The sequence below is a fragment of the Lissotriton helveticus genome, chromosome 11, assembly GCF_964261635.1.
Source record: "Lissotriton helveticus chromosome 11, aLisHel1.1, whole genome shotgun sequence".
Classification (NCBI taxonomy): Eukaryota; Metazoa; Chordata; class Amphibia; order Caudata; family Salamandridae; genus Lissotriton; species Lissotriton helveticus.
This window is the reverse complement of record NC_136072.1, coordinates 784,719,020-784,734,817: the sequence shown is the minus strand read 5'-3', so window position 1 is coordinate 784,734,817 and position 15,798 is coordinate 784,719,020. Positions and strand designations below refer to the sequence as shown.

General features: G+C 44.2%; 1 protein-coding gene across 1 annotated transcript in view; it reads right to left on the bottom strand.

Annotated features, from left to right (window-relative positions):
* The window catches only part of LOC144791919 (all-trans-retinol 13,14-reductase-like), a 282,571-nt gene that overhangs the window by 10,958 nt on the left and 255,815 nt on the right, over positions 1-15,798 (bottom strand). Inside the window, exon 10 of the mRNA XM_078666732.1 lies at positions 11,251-11,410. Within this exon, the coding sequence (XP_078522858.1) occupies positions 11,251-11,410 (160 nt within the window). The remainder of the gene's footprint in view (positions 1-11,250; positions 11,411-15,798) is intronic.

The window sequence follows — 15,798 nt, the reverse complement described above, 5'->3', positions numbered from 1 at the left end:
CATCTTCGGGAATCCGGTATAAACTACTCTTGGGGGCACCCGTTCAGGTTGATCTTTCTCTACAAAGGGGAATTGAGGCGAATCCGATCACTTCCAGTGGCCTACAAGCTCTTAGGCATTGAAGAACCCACGACAGACAGGCCTAGCACAGACTCTCGCTCCCGCAGACGTCGGAGCGGCCATTGATGGACCACCATTAAGCCTCCAAGTCCAGCGGCACGCCCTGACCCGGACACCATGGACAAGGAATGGCAAGCAGAGCTGTCGACCCTCGCAGGGGCATCTTCGGAGTGAAACAGAAGTTGCACCAGTCACAGTCTCTGCTTTGACATAGCAATACTATTGGTGCCGATCAAAGTTGCAAATGCTTGCATGGGCCTGCTTGATAGGAGCTGGGAGCCATGAGCCACAGGTACCCCTTTTTTCCTCTCTAAGAGCAGGACGCTCTGGACATTGACTCTTGTTCTTTTGGCTTATGTTTCTGTTTTTGTTTCAATGGAGGTTTTGTTGTTTGCACTGTTGGGGTCTCCTCCCACTTGCTGACCTGTGCGCGCCAGCACAGCTTTTTCACACTGTGGGCATCATGTCTGGGGTACAGGAGGATTCAACCCGCAAGGGTTATATTGGCCCTAATGCACAGACAGAACGAGATGCCCACCACACTTAGGATAACTCTGCGTTTGATGGGGTTATTAAGCCCTTTCACATTTAACGTCAAGATTGTAACACTCATCTACCTGTCTTATCTTGAAATTTCCGGCGCCCACATATGTTTAGTACAAGAGACCCATTTTCTGTCCAGCAACACACATCGGATGCATTCAAAGGCTTTTCCACAGCAATACTTTTCCTCTCTCTCCACTAAGATGGCTAGGGGTTGCCATCCTTTTCACTCGTACGTTCCCTGGGAAGGTGGGTCCAAGGTAATCGAGATTAAAGGGCGACTCCTGGCACTCTCTGTGACTGTAAGGGCACACACATTAACACTGGCCACTTTTTATGCCCCTAACGAAGGCCAAGAGGGGTTCTTACATAAGGCAATAGGGGACTTGACATCCACACCTGATCGACAAGTTTTTATAGTAGGGGGACCTGAACATCGTGTTTGATAGTCAACTGGACCGCTCCGCGTAGAGGCAGGGTCAAACAGGGTCTCTCTCTGATACTTCTCGCCAGTGGTTGCTGGACTTTGGGCTGGTAGACATGTGGCGGTGTTTCCACCCTCATACACTTGACTACACTTTCTATTCACACGCCAGGGGGACATATGCACAACTAGATTACTTTTTAACGACTCGGTCTCTCCTTCCGACTGCACAGAGCTTGGAAATCAAACTCCAAGCCCTCTCAGACCATGCGGCCCTCACTGCCACTTTGCCGTTTCCCCCCACTTCTCTCCCATAATATTCCTGTAGGCTCAGAGATGCGCTCCTCCATCGTCCTAAAGTTGTGACACACCTTACCAAAACAATAGAAGACTTCTTAGCTACTAAGGACACCTCAATTATCTCCCTCTGGGAAACCCTCAAATTGGTAATTCGGGGTGACCTCATAGCTACATCAGCCACAGACAATAGGGCACAAAGGGAGAAGAGGAACAAACGTTCCAAACAAGTTTTGGAACTGGAAGGTATTCACAAAAGGACAGGAGCCCCTCATATCTGTAGGAAACTAAAATCAGCGCGGGCTCAACTGGCCAGCCTAGACCTTGATAGGGCGGAATATGCAGTTGTTTGCCTGAAACATACATTTTATACTTGAGGGGACAAATGTGGCCGTTTACTAGCTCATAAATTACGTGCACGGTGGCAGGCGGCAGCGGTCCCGCTCCTCCTGGATGATGGGGTGTAGCGAAGCGCAAGCTCCAGACCCTCAGACGGAACAGTTTCCCCCTCCCTTCTGTGTTCACAGAGCGTCCCCGAGTACTGTTTCTTTAACGCCCCTGGACTACCGCATCACGTGGCGGAGTCACATGACCAGGACTGGCTCAAAGGCGGAGGCACGGAAGAAGGAGGCCGTTCGTTAGGACCCATCGTGCAGACAAGCTGGGAGGAGGAAACGTGAGTAAGGACCTTTCTCGTGCCACCCCAGGACGACGGTGAAACCGGACTGGAAGTCCCCGCCGAGCGAGCAGAAGCAGAGAGACCCAACACCGCGGAAACAGACGGAGGAAGAGGAGACGGGCAGCCAGACCCTACCTGGCACCGCGAAGACGCCAGCCACGGCCCAGGAGAGACGTGGCAAAGCAAGATACGGGCCGCTTTGGGTTTCGCTGGGGCAGCGTAACTGGGGAGAGCAAAGCAGGGGGTGGAGGGAGAGCAAAGCCGTAGGTCAGAACAAAACGGCAGTGTGACTCGCGTAAACTGCACTCGGAGCACTGGTGAAGGTTGCGGTGCACTAAGTCCTCCCTCACTTTTCACCCCCCTGGCTTCCCGCGTCACTCCTTACGGTCCCAGGACCTTTTCTTACATCCCGTTTTTCTTTTCTTTTATGTCACGAGCCACCGGGAAGCTTTGTGGAAGCAGCTCCAGACCACTCCAGGACCCAGACTCCTTTCGCTACCGAACTGGACGAAAGAACAAGACTCCTACAAGTCCCAGAACCCCTTGTGTTAAGCCCTGAATAAAAGCACCCACTTTAAAAACGAATTCCACTTGTCCTGGTCTGCTTCGCCACTACGCCACATGGGGGTACGGAGATCACACAGGAAAAAGATATAGCTAACGCATTTAGGGACTTTTATGAGGCTCTATACACTGCTCAGTCATTGCCTGATCAGAACCCTTCAGGTACTGTCAGGGCATAACACATGCTAGGCACCCGATCAGGCAGCTGCCCTTGATAGCTCCATTAGGACAGAAGAGGTCACCTCAGCCATAGCTAGTCTTAAACACCTTAAATCTACTGCCATCTTTTATAAAAACCTTTTGTTACATTCTGGCCCCAATACTGACCCCACTTTTTAATGCTGTTGAGAACACCACTGAGCTACCGCCCACGATGCTCTTGGCATCAATAGCAGCATTGCCCAAACCAGAGAAGGACAACAGATATTGTGCCTCTTACAGGCCGATATCCCTTTTAAACATCAATTTTTTAATTTTCACCAGTATTCTAGAGTCCAGACTGGGACCTCTGATGCCGGGATTGATAGAGCCGGACCAGGCTGGATTTGTCGAGACTAGGGAATGTAGTGATACTACGAGAAGGCTACTGCATCTTTTGGATAAGTTCCACTGTCCGTCCGAGGAGCATTTCTTCCTGTTGATATGATAGATGCCAAGAAGGCATTTGACAGGGTCCACTGGCCCTTTTTAGAGATCGTTTTTGGGGAGTTTGGAATTGGGCGCAGATTCCGCCAATGGGTGTTCAGCGGTTATAGCCATCCCTGAGCCACTGTTCAGGTGAATGGCTTCATCTCCGACCCCTTCTATATCACCATGGGCACATGACAGGGCTGTCTGCTCTCTCTCCTCTAATTCGTTCTCTATATGGAGCAGTTTGCCCAGAGGGTCCGGGAAAATCAGCAGATTAAGGGGATACTTTTTGGGGGAGAGCAGCAAACCAGTCTCTCCAGATTTCAGTCGTGGCTTTTTATGGCCGAACTAGAGGAATTTTCCGCAGTTTCTGGCTTTAAAGTCAATGTGACTAAGTCCCAAGCACTGGGCTTCTCTTTGCAGCAGTCAACTGTCGACAACCTGGCCCTAGCGTCACTAAATCACTGGGACCAGAAGGCCATTCCATACATGGGCATATCACTGTCAGTATCCACCGCCAAGATGCTTTCTCTGAATTACACTAGGTTGCTGCGAGAGACCAGACAAGAGCTTAAACGATGGTGGACATTCAATCTCTCCTGGTTAGGTAGGGTGGCAGCTCTTAAGATGAGTATACTCCCTAAAGTCTTGTATTTGTTTCAAACTCTCCCAGTAGAACCACCACTGGGCGCTTTGAAGCAACTTCAGTCCGAATTTGGTGCTTTTGTTTGGGCGGATAAGAGGACGTGAATAAATAGGGACCTGAGTTTCAGACGACATGAAGAGGGGGGTCTGGGTATCCCCGACCTCGACCGCTATTACAAAGCAACGCAGTTGCAAATTCTATTAGAATGGGCCCAACCAGAGTCCGAGAAGAATTGGCTCTTCATGGAGCGTGCATTGGTGGGAAAATATCTTTGGAAGGTTCCCTTCCTTTGCAAGACCTTTAGGCCCTCTGGGCTATATGGCTACCGAGTGGCACGAGCTACATTAATAGCCTGGGATGCCACAGCCATACGCAATAATTTGACAACCTTTCCATCACCTCTCACTCCTATTACTGAAAACCCAAACATTTCCCCAGGTCTTGATTGGATGCCATTCAGTCATTGGGACAAAGTGGGATAGGTCTATAGGGCACTTTTTTGATATGGAGGGCCTCCGATCCTTTGAGGATTTTAAATCCGGTTTTAGTATGCCGGAAGCTGAGCGTTGTCACTACTTGCAAATACAACACTGGGTCCTGCAGCTACAGATCGGACCTGTACGAGTGCTGGTTGCTCCCCAAACAATCACAAGGAGACTTATCACAGAACTTTTTTGAACTTTTTTTTTTTTTTTTACAGAGTTGTATATAGTGCAAACTCGACCCGAAGGTATCGGGTATCAGATCGCTTTACATAGCACCAGTTGCGTTACATGAGGACACATTTGTTTTCATTAGGCAACAGGAGATTAAGTGATTTGCGCAGAATCACAGGATGTTCAGCTTCGTTGCCGAGACTCGAACTCGGTTCCCCGGATTCTCACATTCTGTGCCCCCCTGAACAGGTAATCAAATCAGCGGGCCAAAGACGATGGGAGGCTTAGCTTGGGTGGACACTGACCCCCAAAGAGTGGACAGATATCCACTATAGAACCCAACACTCTGCACGCAACACTTCAAGCATAGAGACAGCCACTAAGATTATGATGTATAGGTACCTCACACCACCCCGACTCCATAAAAGTGACCCTAACCACTCTCCCATTTGCTGGAGGGGTTGTGAGGCAGATGGCACATTATTCCATCTATTATGGGAGTGCCCCAATCTCACATCCTATTGGACACAGGTACCAGATGAGATTGTTCATCACTTTGATACCACACTCTTACGTTTTCCTGAATATGTGGTCCTAGGAGTTTCTGATAGGCTTACCTACCCCATCAAGTCTCGTAGAGGCAAGCAACTAGGCATAGCTCTGGGGGTGGCATTACAGAACATACTTTACTTATGGGGCACAGATAAGACACCGACCTTCCAGGGATGGCTTCATCGCCTCTGGTACATGCTAGATATGGAGGGGATCTCTTTCTCGCTCCAGGGGGATGGGACTACTTTCGCCGATGTGTGGCGACCCATTGTCACTTTATTATGTTCTGAATTTCGCGAACTATCCTGCCCTAGATACTTGTGTCTTTTGCGCCTCCCCATACTGAACCCAGATGCAACCCATGCATCACCACATTGAGCAACAATGTGCTGAGACCAATTTCCACTTTCATGTATAAGCAGCTTGTACGCGGGAGGAGATGGGAGGGGGTGGAGACAGTAGGGGGGTGGGGAGGGCGGGTGGTGGGAGGGTTGCGGGTAAGTTTATTTTAGTTTTAATTTGATTCTCTGCGAAGCACTAGGATGGTTGCCAACCCATGATCTGGGTTTCATTCACACTGCATTTTGTTTGTTGTTAAATCAATAAAAAGACTTCAACCTAAAACTGTGGAAAATCTGCATTGTATATGAAATGGTGATATTGAAGGTGGTAGCAACATAGGAGGGAGAGGTGGAGGAGGAGAATATGTAGGTATGGAAGCGAATGGAGGAGGTCGAGTTGGAGGGAAAAAGATGGGGCTGGTGCCCCTGTCTTTAAATTTCTTCTTTGGAGCTTAGGGTGGATCAAGCCCCATGATCTCAAAAGTCTTCTTCCTTTTAGGAAGGGTGTCCGTTGATGCAAGTGGTGGTTTTGAAACTACCCTGCCAGTGTCTGGGTTAATAAACAAAAGTCTTTTGTTTTTTTCTATCAAGTCTGTCTTGAAGTTTTTCAAGAACTGGCTCCATAAGCCACTGTTTGGGCTCCGATTAGGTTTTTGACATATTTTACACCAAGGGTATTTTTGGCACCAACAGGATTTTGGATGCCGATTATGTTTTCTGCAAATGAGTGGATCCGAAGACTCCTTTGATGCCGAATCACAAAGATCATATTTGTAGTTCTGGTGCCTTGTGATGCTTTCCCGGCACCAACACTGGCATTTTCAACACCGGCAACTTTCTATGACTTTTGCATTTCGACCTCTGTGAAAGGCTTTGTAGGTCAGTGGAATGCAAAGTCTACTCCTTGGCTTGCTTTCGAATATCATTATGACCCGAAGGCAGTAGGATTCTATGAGCCATCTTGTTTTTTTTTAAACTGGTCTTTATTGTACAATTTTGTCGATTAAGCCACCACCCCCCCTTGAACCTCCCCCCCCATACAGACCATTTTAAATTATAAAACACGTACATACATCATCTTGATTAATCAAAATCAAAGTTGTTAGTTTAATGACAAAGTAAGTTCAGCTGGATATACTTCATACAGAACAAGAGAGCATGAAAACATGGAGCAGAAAGATAGAAGGATCCAGAGTGGAAGATTGGAAGAAGGGGGAAAGAGGCACATTTCTATTATCATGTTTAGACAATATTACAAAATCGATCTCCCCATCCATTGTGTAAGCGGATGCCATATTTCAAGTCCTTTCTTTTTCCTTTTTATTCCCTTCCTACTGAATATGGCTATTTCTAAGTTATATGCAGCTAGTAGTCGTGCCCGCCATTGATGGAATGAAAGTGGGTATGGGTCTAACCAAGTTGATGTCAGGCAAATTCTTAGTATGGCCATTGAGATAAATAGAAGTCCCTGAATGGTAGCGGGTCTAGGATCCCTATCAATCCCAAATATTATTTCCGCTGTCGTGATCACAATTCTAGTTTCAAAGATCTCTGATAGAAACAAAGAGATTTCTCGTCTAATGGTACTCAGGGTTTCGCATGTGCCCAACATTTGAATCAGATCCACCTTGGACATTGCGCATCGAGGACATAATGTACCTTTACCTGTACTCTATTTAGAAATCTTTTCGGGGGTATAATATAGTTGGAAAAATGTCTTGTAGAATTGGGCTTGAAGTTTAGTGGACATTAGTAGAGAGGATGACCTTTCCAATGTTTTATGTATTATGGTTTCAGACATGCCTAGTTTATTTTCCCAGTTATGGAAATGCTTCTCTAGGTCATCAGGAAGGCCAGTAACTAGGTTTTTATAAATTTCACCTATTCTAGCCCTATCTGTTTGGGCCGTTTCAATTGCCAACATTTTCCGAAATGCCTCTCTTCCCCCCCCCCCCCCTTTTTTGAAATATAGTCTCTGACTTGTAAGTATTTGTAAAAATCACGAGATTCAAGTCCAAATTTAGTTTTAAGGGATTCGAATGATCGAAAGCCCACTGAATCGTACAGTGACCCAACTTGTACTATTCCTGATCTAACCCAGCACCTCATACAGGAGTCTTTGAATATCTCCGGGAGATTACTATTCCCACATAGCGTAGTGTAGTGGGAGAATCTGCCGATCCCCAGAAGTTTTCGTACTTGATTCCAAGCGATATAAATGCCTTTGAGTGATTTGAAGCATACTTTTTTGAAGTGCCAATCATATGTTAGCCTCCACAAATGATTGTTTGCCTCTCCACCGAGGATCAGTTCCTGTGGCGTTGGAACTGGACTCTCTGAGTTAAATTCCTGCTTGGGGGTTAGGAGCACTCTACAGTATTTAAGGGTAGTGGCCCACCAAAATAGTTTGAAGTTTGGTAATGCCAGGCCACCTCTTTCCCTGGGTAAGGTAACAAACCTTTGGGCTCTACGTGTTCTTCCAAATCCCCAAATAAAGCGTGCAAAAATGTTGTCTATAGTTTTAAAAATCTGTGGGTCAAAGTTTAAACAAATCGAGCGAAAAAAAGAAAAATTTTTAGGAAAGAATAACATTTTGATAAGATTTCATCTACCAATAATAGTGAGGTGCAGATTGTGTAAATGAGCTAGGCTTTTTTTCAGTTTGTTTTAGGTGATGGCTCAGATTTAGGTTCACTAAGTTATCTAAATCTGCTGTGATGTTCACGCCGAGATATACTGCCTTGTCTACGACCCTTTCGTCTGAGTAGTTAGTCTTGTTGTTGATTATGATCTGGGTTTTGGTTTGGTTCAATTTATACCCTGATATCTCCCCAAACCTTGTTGCTTCCTCCTCCATCACTTTGACTGCCGACATTGGATCAGCTGTTATAATTGCAATATCGTCTGCAAAAGCCAAAGTTTTGGTTTCGCCATTGATGGTTTTTATAGGTAGTATGGATTCGTTTGTCTCTAACCTCTTAATAAAAGGATCTATGAAAAGGGCAAACAGTAGAGGAGAGCAAGGACACCCCTGACTTGTACCTCTTGTCACTTTGATGGTTTCCGATAGGTCCCCATTAATCATAACCGCTGCTTCGGGTGTGACATATAACATCTGTACAGCTTTAATGAAGTGATCCCCGATCCCGCTCCTTGACATGGCAATCCAGAGATATTGTCAGGAGACCCTATCAAATGCTTTTTCCGCATCTAGTAGTATCAAGGCCATAGAGTCTCCTGCTACCTCTGCCATGTCAAAAAGCGTGATCACTCTCTGGATATGGTCTGTTGTAGATCTCCCTGGGACGAATCCATGTTGCCTAGCAGATATAATTTTATGGATAATTGGTGTGAGTCTACTGGCTAACATTTTAGAATATATTTTAGAATCATTATTAATTAAAGTAATTGGGCGATAGGCGCCCAGTTCTGTAGGATCTTTATTTTTTGGGGGGAAAACAATGATTTTTGCCCGGGCCCATGAGTCTGGAGGACGTCCACCCTGAAAGACATGTATCATTAATTTAGTTAGAATTTCTTTCAATGTCTTACTAAATTTAGCATAAAATTCAACCGGGATTCCATCTAAACCTGTAGCCTTCCCTGGGGCCAGACTATTTATTGATAGGAGAATTTCTATCCAATCTGGGGTCTCGGAGAGATTGTCTTGATCTAGTTGTGGTAAGCGGGCCTTGGATCTAAATTTAGATATTCATGTATTTTACCCTGGCTGCTTCCTGTCTCTGTATAAAGATCAGAATAGTACCCCTTGAACGCTTCCCTGATTTTTTTCGGGTCGTTAGTTAATCCAAAGATAGGATGTCTAATGGTTTTAATTGTACTTTCCGAATTTTGTTGTCTTGCACGGATAGCCAGTTGGTGGCCCACCTGTTCGCTCATTTCATAAATTTTTTTCTTACACAATAAAGCTTTATAGATCACTTTCCTAGTGAAAATATCAGTTATAAGATTCTTTGCTATGGCAACCTCTCTTGCAGCCCCTTCTGGATTATTCCCACCTATGACCGCCCTAACTAAATCTTCTTCCTTACTTATTAAATTTTCCTGTAGTTTTTTTAGCTTATCTTTTGCTTTTTTGTTATTTTGAATTGAAAATCTTAATGTTTCACCTCTTATTCCTGCTTTTAGTGAGTCCCAGACCATAACCAAATGGGCGCTACCGATATTGAAATTTAGGAATTCTGTGATCCAATTTTCTATATGATTACAATACTTATCATTGATCAAAAGAGCCCTTTCAAACGTCCAGGTGCTTTGGACGGACTGGGTCATCCCAATATCTATGCTTAAAGTTAAAGGATTGTGGTCTGAAAGTACTCTGGAAGCCGTTCTATGGAACAATTGGAAACAATAGTGTGTGAAGCCATCTTGGATGTTTTAGTGGGAGTATGTATGCTCCCGCCGGCGTGCTCACGTGTGCTTCTGATGGATCAGGATCATCATTCGAGCCGTCGCCGCTGCCACTAAGCAGTAAGGAGATTCCCATGGGTACAACCTGTGCCTCAGCGTCCTCGAGTTCTTCCTCCGGCTCCATCAACTGCTCCCTGAAGATGTTGGGCATATCATCAACTTGGCGCACCTGCATAGTGGAGTGGTCCTAACAACGTTTCCCTCCATTGCAGAAGCATTGTCTTGGATTGAAAGTACAGGCACACCTCACACGACTCTTCATCGTGCTCAGGTGAAAAGCAGAGATTGCAGACAGAGTGCTGATCCTGCTTGCAGTACTTGGCGTGGCTGAAAGGCGCTTTTCCGTCCCTTTGAGTTGTTGAGTGGAACATGGCAGTGGTAGAAAAGAAAACGGAAGCTGAACTTGGCCCAAGCCCAGATGGGCAGATCGAAATAGTATAGGGAAAACCAATAGGTATTGGTTGTTGCCAAATCTTCAGTTGAAGGGTGATGAACCAGGGTGCTGGTAAGGCCTCGTGGCCAAAATCAAAGCTACAGTCACAGAGCTCCGAGGTAGACATCTGAGCCCAATGACACAAAAGAATTCCTCGAAGAAAAACAACTTGCAAATGCCCAAGCTCAACACTAGAATGCAGGAGGATGCAAAGTATATGTATCTGTGGCCAACACATGCTATGAATAAGACAATTATTGACACAATTCCATATAGGTAGTATAAGGTGTCACTTGTCTTTCCCCTTGGACCAATATGATACATCCTCAATCCAATTATGTCTGTGTGATGAAAATTCAGCTTAAACACTGTCGCACTTTATCTTCATCTGTAAGTTTTACAGGCAACTTACTTGCCCATGCTGGTACTGATTCTCAAGTTATTTGCTTTCTCTTAAAAGGAAACCTACATTTTACTTTTTACAGTTCCTCAGTAATCTCAAGGTTTGTTGCTTAGTTGGTTCGTTTTTATCGTCCACTCTCAGCTACAGAAGACATTGCCTTTTTAATGTGGCGTGGGCAAGGATGTATGCAATGAAGTTAAATTTAAAAAGAGGTTTTAACTAGTTCATTTAGTATCTGTTCATACTTTTATCTAGTTGCATTTCAATATGAATACCGGGGGATCAAGCTTTCTTGTACTTTTATGGCCAAAAGAAATCAGCTGAATAAAGATTTTCATTCATTCATGCATTTGGGTTCATTTATTTCAGTTTCATTACACTGTGTCTGCTCAGGCCAGGGGGACAGGTGGTTAGAAGCTTTTGTTACTGTAAGATAATCAACTGTTTATGTTAAATATTGATATTAAATTCTGTATTGATAAACCTTTTTTGATTCTCGCCCTGGGAAGATAATGTTTTCTTTTTCTTTACCTGTCAAGAAGAGGTTCTTTATTGGGGTGCGAGGACGAAGTTTCGCAGTGTTTTCAGCACTCAAGCGCTCCATACTGTGGTCAGCTCCATAGAATTCCCCCAGGGAGGCTGCAATGTAATGCTGGTTGGTCAGGGGAGTTCCGCTGGAGACACAGACAATCTGCAGCAGCCAGAGAGAGCAATTTGTCAGAAAGCCATTATTAACCAATGTAGGCACAGAACACCTGTCATGTACATTCTCACTATGAAACCCATCTTTTATAATGCCATTTGTAAATAAAATAGTATAAATGTCTTGCAACTTGGATTAAGTACCTCTAGTTAACTTGGCATTCCATGTAAATAAATGGTAAACACAAAATCTATGAAAACCAGTGGTGAGGGTGAGAAGCAGTGCTGTCCTTCTTACACAAGTAAAAGCTATGGTAATGCACAACTCTCAATTTACATACAAAGGCTAACAACACTGATTGATTTTACCTAAGTCATTTAGGTTCCTTATGTCACGTGTCACCACTAAAAACATGGATGTGGTCAATAATACTCTACCACACCAAGTTCACAAGCAGTGTTCTATTTTCTGTCTCATAACAAAATAATGATAGCGTCATTTTGGACTACAATACTTGAATTCCCGTTGACACTGAATTGCACCGCACACTATTAAAGTTTTGTCTTCAGTAAATGCACAACAACATTAGATCCTAACAAACAACAGAATCAAGGCGAGTAGCAAATGACCCGAGAATATCTCTTAATATAACAAAGAACATGTCACACTAGGTCTGAGAATAATTTGTTTGTCCTGATGAAGCTATGTCTTAATCTCTAGGATCATGAAACATGTGTTAACAAGTTTTAGAATGAAGGCGTCTAGACTCTGTACAGTAAGCCATGAAAGAAATAGTTCAGTTACTGTAAAACGGCATTTCAATGAAAAATAATTGAATAAGGTTAGCGTTAAAAAAATGAAAAACTGAGCCTAGCTACAAAGTCGTCAATCTAAGTGTTCTATTTATATTTAGTTAAATAAATAGCACTTTCCATACTGCCATATAATATAATTGATTTGAAAAATGAAGATTACAATTCAGAGTAAATTTAATACATTTGCCTTATTTAGTTTCCTTACAGAAAACCAATACCATCCCTGAAATTCTTATTATTATTATCATCAAGGACATTCTGCAAGACTTGGTTGAAACTGACATTTTCCAGTTGTATTCTCTGGCAGCATATACATTATTAAAAATTTGTTTTTCTTGTAATCACAACCTTGGCCAGCGAAGACTACACAACGTTATTATTTACTTAGAATGCTGCTGAAATAATGTGTATTGTTCCAACATTGGAGGCAACATGTCTTCTGATTCATTCTCTAAGGTTAGAATGCTCCCCCCTTTACATTTCGTGTACTGTACAACCAAAAGTGAAGAACGTGTATCCTGGATAAATTGGCTTTATTTTTACATAGCTGTTCTTTAGTTATGCTTACAATATCCTAAATCTACTAAGATTATTATTAAAGGCAATACTAATGGCCTTAAGGAAGGAGTACAATGATCATCACTGGAAAAATGTAACCAGTATTAGGTTAATAACTTGTGTTAACACAAACTGACAGTAAATCAAGAAGTTTGCAACAGCACTGTGCCCCCCCCCCCCAATAATAATTAATGACAGCCATCAAAGCCCCGCTTGGTTACTGAGAGAACCTCTATGTCCGTGGGGTTTGAACTTCACTTACAAGAGGATAATACTGTAATCAGATTTCTAGATTGTGGACATGGAAGCAACTACAAACATCAAGTCAGACTCACTGCTCTCGAACAGGAACCACTGCCACAGTACACAAGAGGACAGATGGATCAAACTCTCTGCTGTGGGGGGGAGCAGAGTGAATACATAACTAGGGACTAGGATCTTCTACATCGTAAAGCCCACCACCCAGCTGTGAGCTTGCAACGCTTCATACTATGTTGAATCCACACTAGGGTTATATCACCAATCTTTTGCCAATAATTATTAGTGAAGTTTGTACTATTAATCCATAGATCATCATGTCCAACCTTTTACTCTGAGACTATTGATACACCAGTGTCTTAAAAACTCCATGAGGTTTTCACCACCAACTCCCTGTAGTTGTACAGGAAGTATCAGTAAACTGTACTGGTACTCATGACACTGTCCAAAGCAAGCTGTACTGCAGGACAATGAATTCACTAATGTACTTTAAAATCTCTGTTCATTGTGCTGTCGTGTATGCATAATCCTGAAACTGATTATGTAGGGCCACTTGATAACTGGGTCTTGCCCTGGGCTTTGGTACAGAAGCGGAGCTATGAATATACCAATACCCCAAGGATTCTGGGGTGATTGATGTCCGTTACCTGGAAGGGTACATGAAAACTGATTATACCAAACAAATCACTGGCAAAATGTTTGCAGCTTTTCGTACTGTAGAGCAGTCTTTCCCAAACTGTGGGACGTAGTCGCGAACCTAATTCTGGTGGGTCATGAAAGTTCAAGGAAAAAAATCCTTTAAATTCTATAATTATCTAGTCACGTTTGCTGCGCTTCAAAGACAGAGGTCAAGATTAAAAAGATGAACTGGGGGGTGGGGGTAGTTACAGCTACAATACCATCAAGGAATGGAACTCCCTTCCATTATATCTTAGAAAAATTCCCTCCCTCCTTGAGTTGAGAAAACAATTGAAGACCTGGCTCTTTTAGTAGCAGTAGCCCTCAGTACAGTATGTAGCACTGGAAGTGCCAAGACACCGGAGGGTATTCGTGTGCTGTATACATTTAATTAACATAACATAACAAATGTCAGGCACTGTCTTCTGACAAAACGCTCCTTAGTTTGATAACACACTGTTATATCTTGTATATGTATTTATGTATCGCCCCGGTTGCTTTGTCCCTAGCTACTCAGCCAGTGTAAATGTGCTGCATGGGATGTTAGAGTGGTGGTGATGAATGGAATGTTGGGGTGCTTGGGAGGTGAGGTGCGGCATTTGAACTATGGGCTGAGCAGCAGACAGTCTGCTCCTGGTGGGCTACTCTCTATGGATTTACTAACCTTTAACTATGACTTCATAAATATCCTACAACCTACACCTCAGCTACCTGACCTTCATTACTACATTTTGGCAACGATTTGGAGCAAGAACTATGGAAACTACATGTGTAAAGCAGTGTGAAGTAACTATTCGAGGAACTGCTCAGAAGGAACGATGCAAGGAAAATTAAGGAGCCTCTAACAAACTTCTGAACACCTGGCAGCCCCACCCATATCCTTTTCATCGGACGGCCCCAGCCAAGGCGTGCTACATTTGCTTACTGTTTTTAGATTTCATGCTACTGTAACAATTTGAACAAGCCTTAGTGTCTCCACCAATCCGATCTATTTAAGTAGCTGTCACCCTTGAAATGGAGTATACCAACGGAGTTTATTCGACAGAGATTGGCAATGTGTTCAAGTAAAATACGTTTCCAGAAGATCAGCTTGTTAGGGAGAAGCGTGGCTCAGTGGTTAGAGGCGGCAGACCCGGAAGCTGAGATCAGCCGTGGACCAGGGTTCGATTCCCCACCTTGGCGGGTCTCGGGCTCAAAAATTCCACGGACTCGACAATTCTCGCTCCGGTGCCTACTCGACTCACGGGGTCACACTCTGCGACTCTGGGCAATAGCTTGCTTAATCTCCACTACGGCCCCTCGCGGCGGGATGCCTGGCTTTCACCTTGTGAATACCCTGCCGGGATATCTCACAGGGGAATACCAGGACGGGTTCCCTAAGCAAGCGCCTTGAGACCCCTGGGTGATTTGTGCGCTATATAAATCGAAATACATTTACATTTACAAATGGTTCTGAACATGATATGGACATTGTAGTCGGTCTGCTATTTGGTGTAAGAGACAGGCAGCACACGTTGGATTAGGGAGAAGTCACTGTTGTTACGAGGTCGGGCACCGTCAACTATTCTGTGTCCATATAACCACCAGCGGTATAAACTTTATCGCGACTGCTTATTATGTCAGATGTATGTTGTTATGACATGATACAGAGTTATTTATATACCCCGGCAGTGCGTTCAACAAGTCTGTTACAACAAAAGCTAATCAGCATTGGTGTGCGAGGACCTAACTATTTAGGTGGTTGACATACTGTGTGAGTACATTGCTTTATTTTCATATCCTTGGAGCTGGTCTGGGATCGTTGAAAGGCACTGTTACGTCAGCATGGGGCTTGCACGAGGCTTGCTCGAGGCTTGCTCGAGGCTTACCTCATTCAATATAGCCTCGTGGATGCGGTTAGTCGCGTCCCCTTACTATTTCCATGGGGGAAGCAAGAAGGTGGGAACGCATGCTGCACTGCAACGTTTGGTGCACGCATTTACCTGGAACCACCCGGTGCTCTTCCTCTGTGTGTGCCGCCATCTTTCATTGCCATCACTGTTTCCGTCATTCTATGTCAGGAAGCGGAGGCGAGGATTATGCATAACGTTTCTTCATTTTAATAAAAGCAAGTTCAAAGGTAGAAAC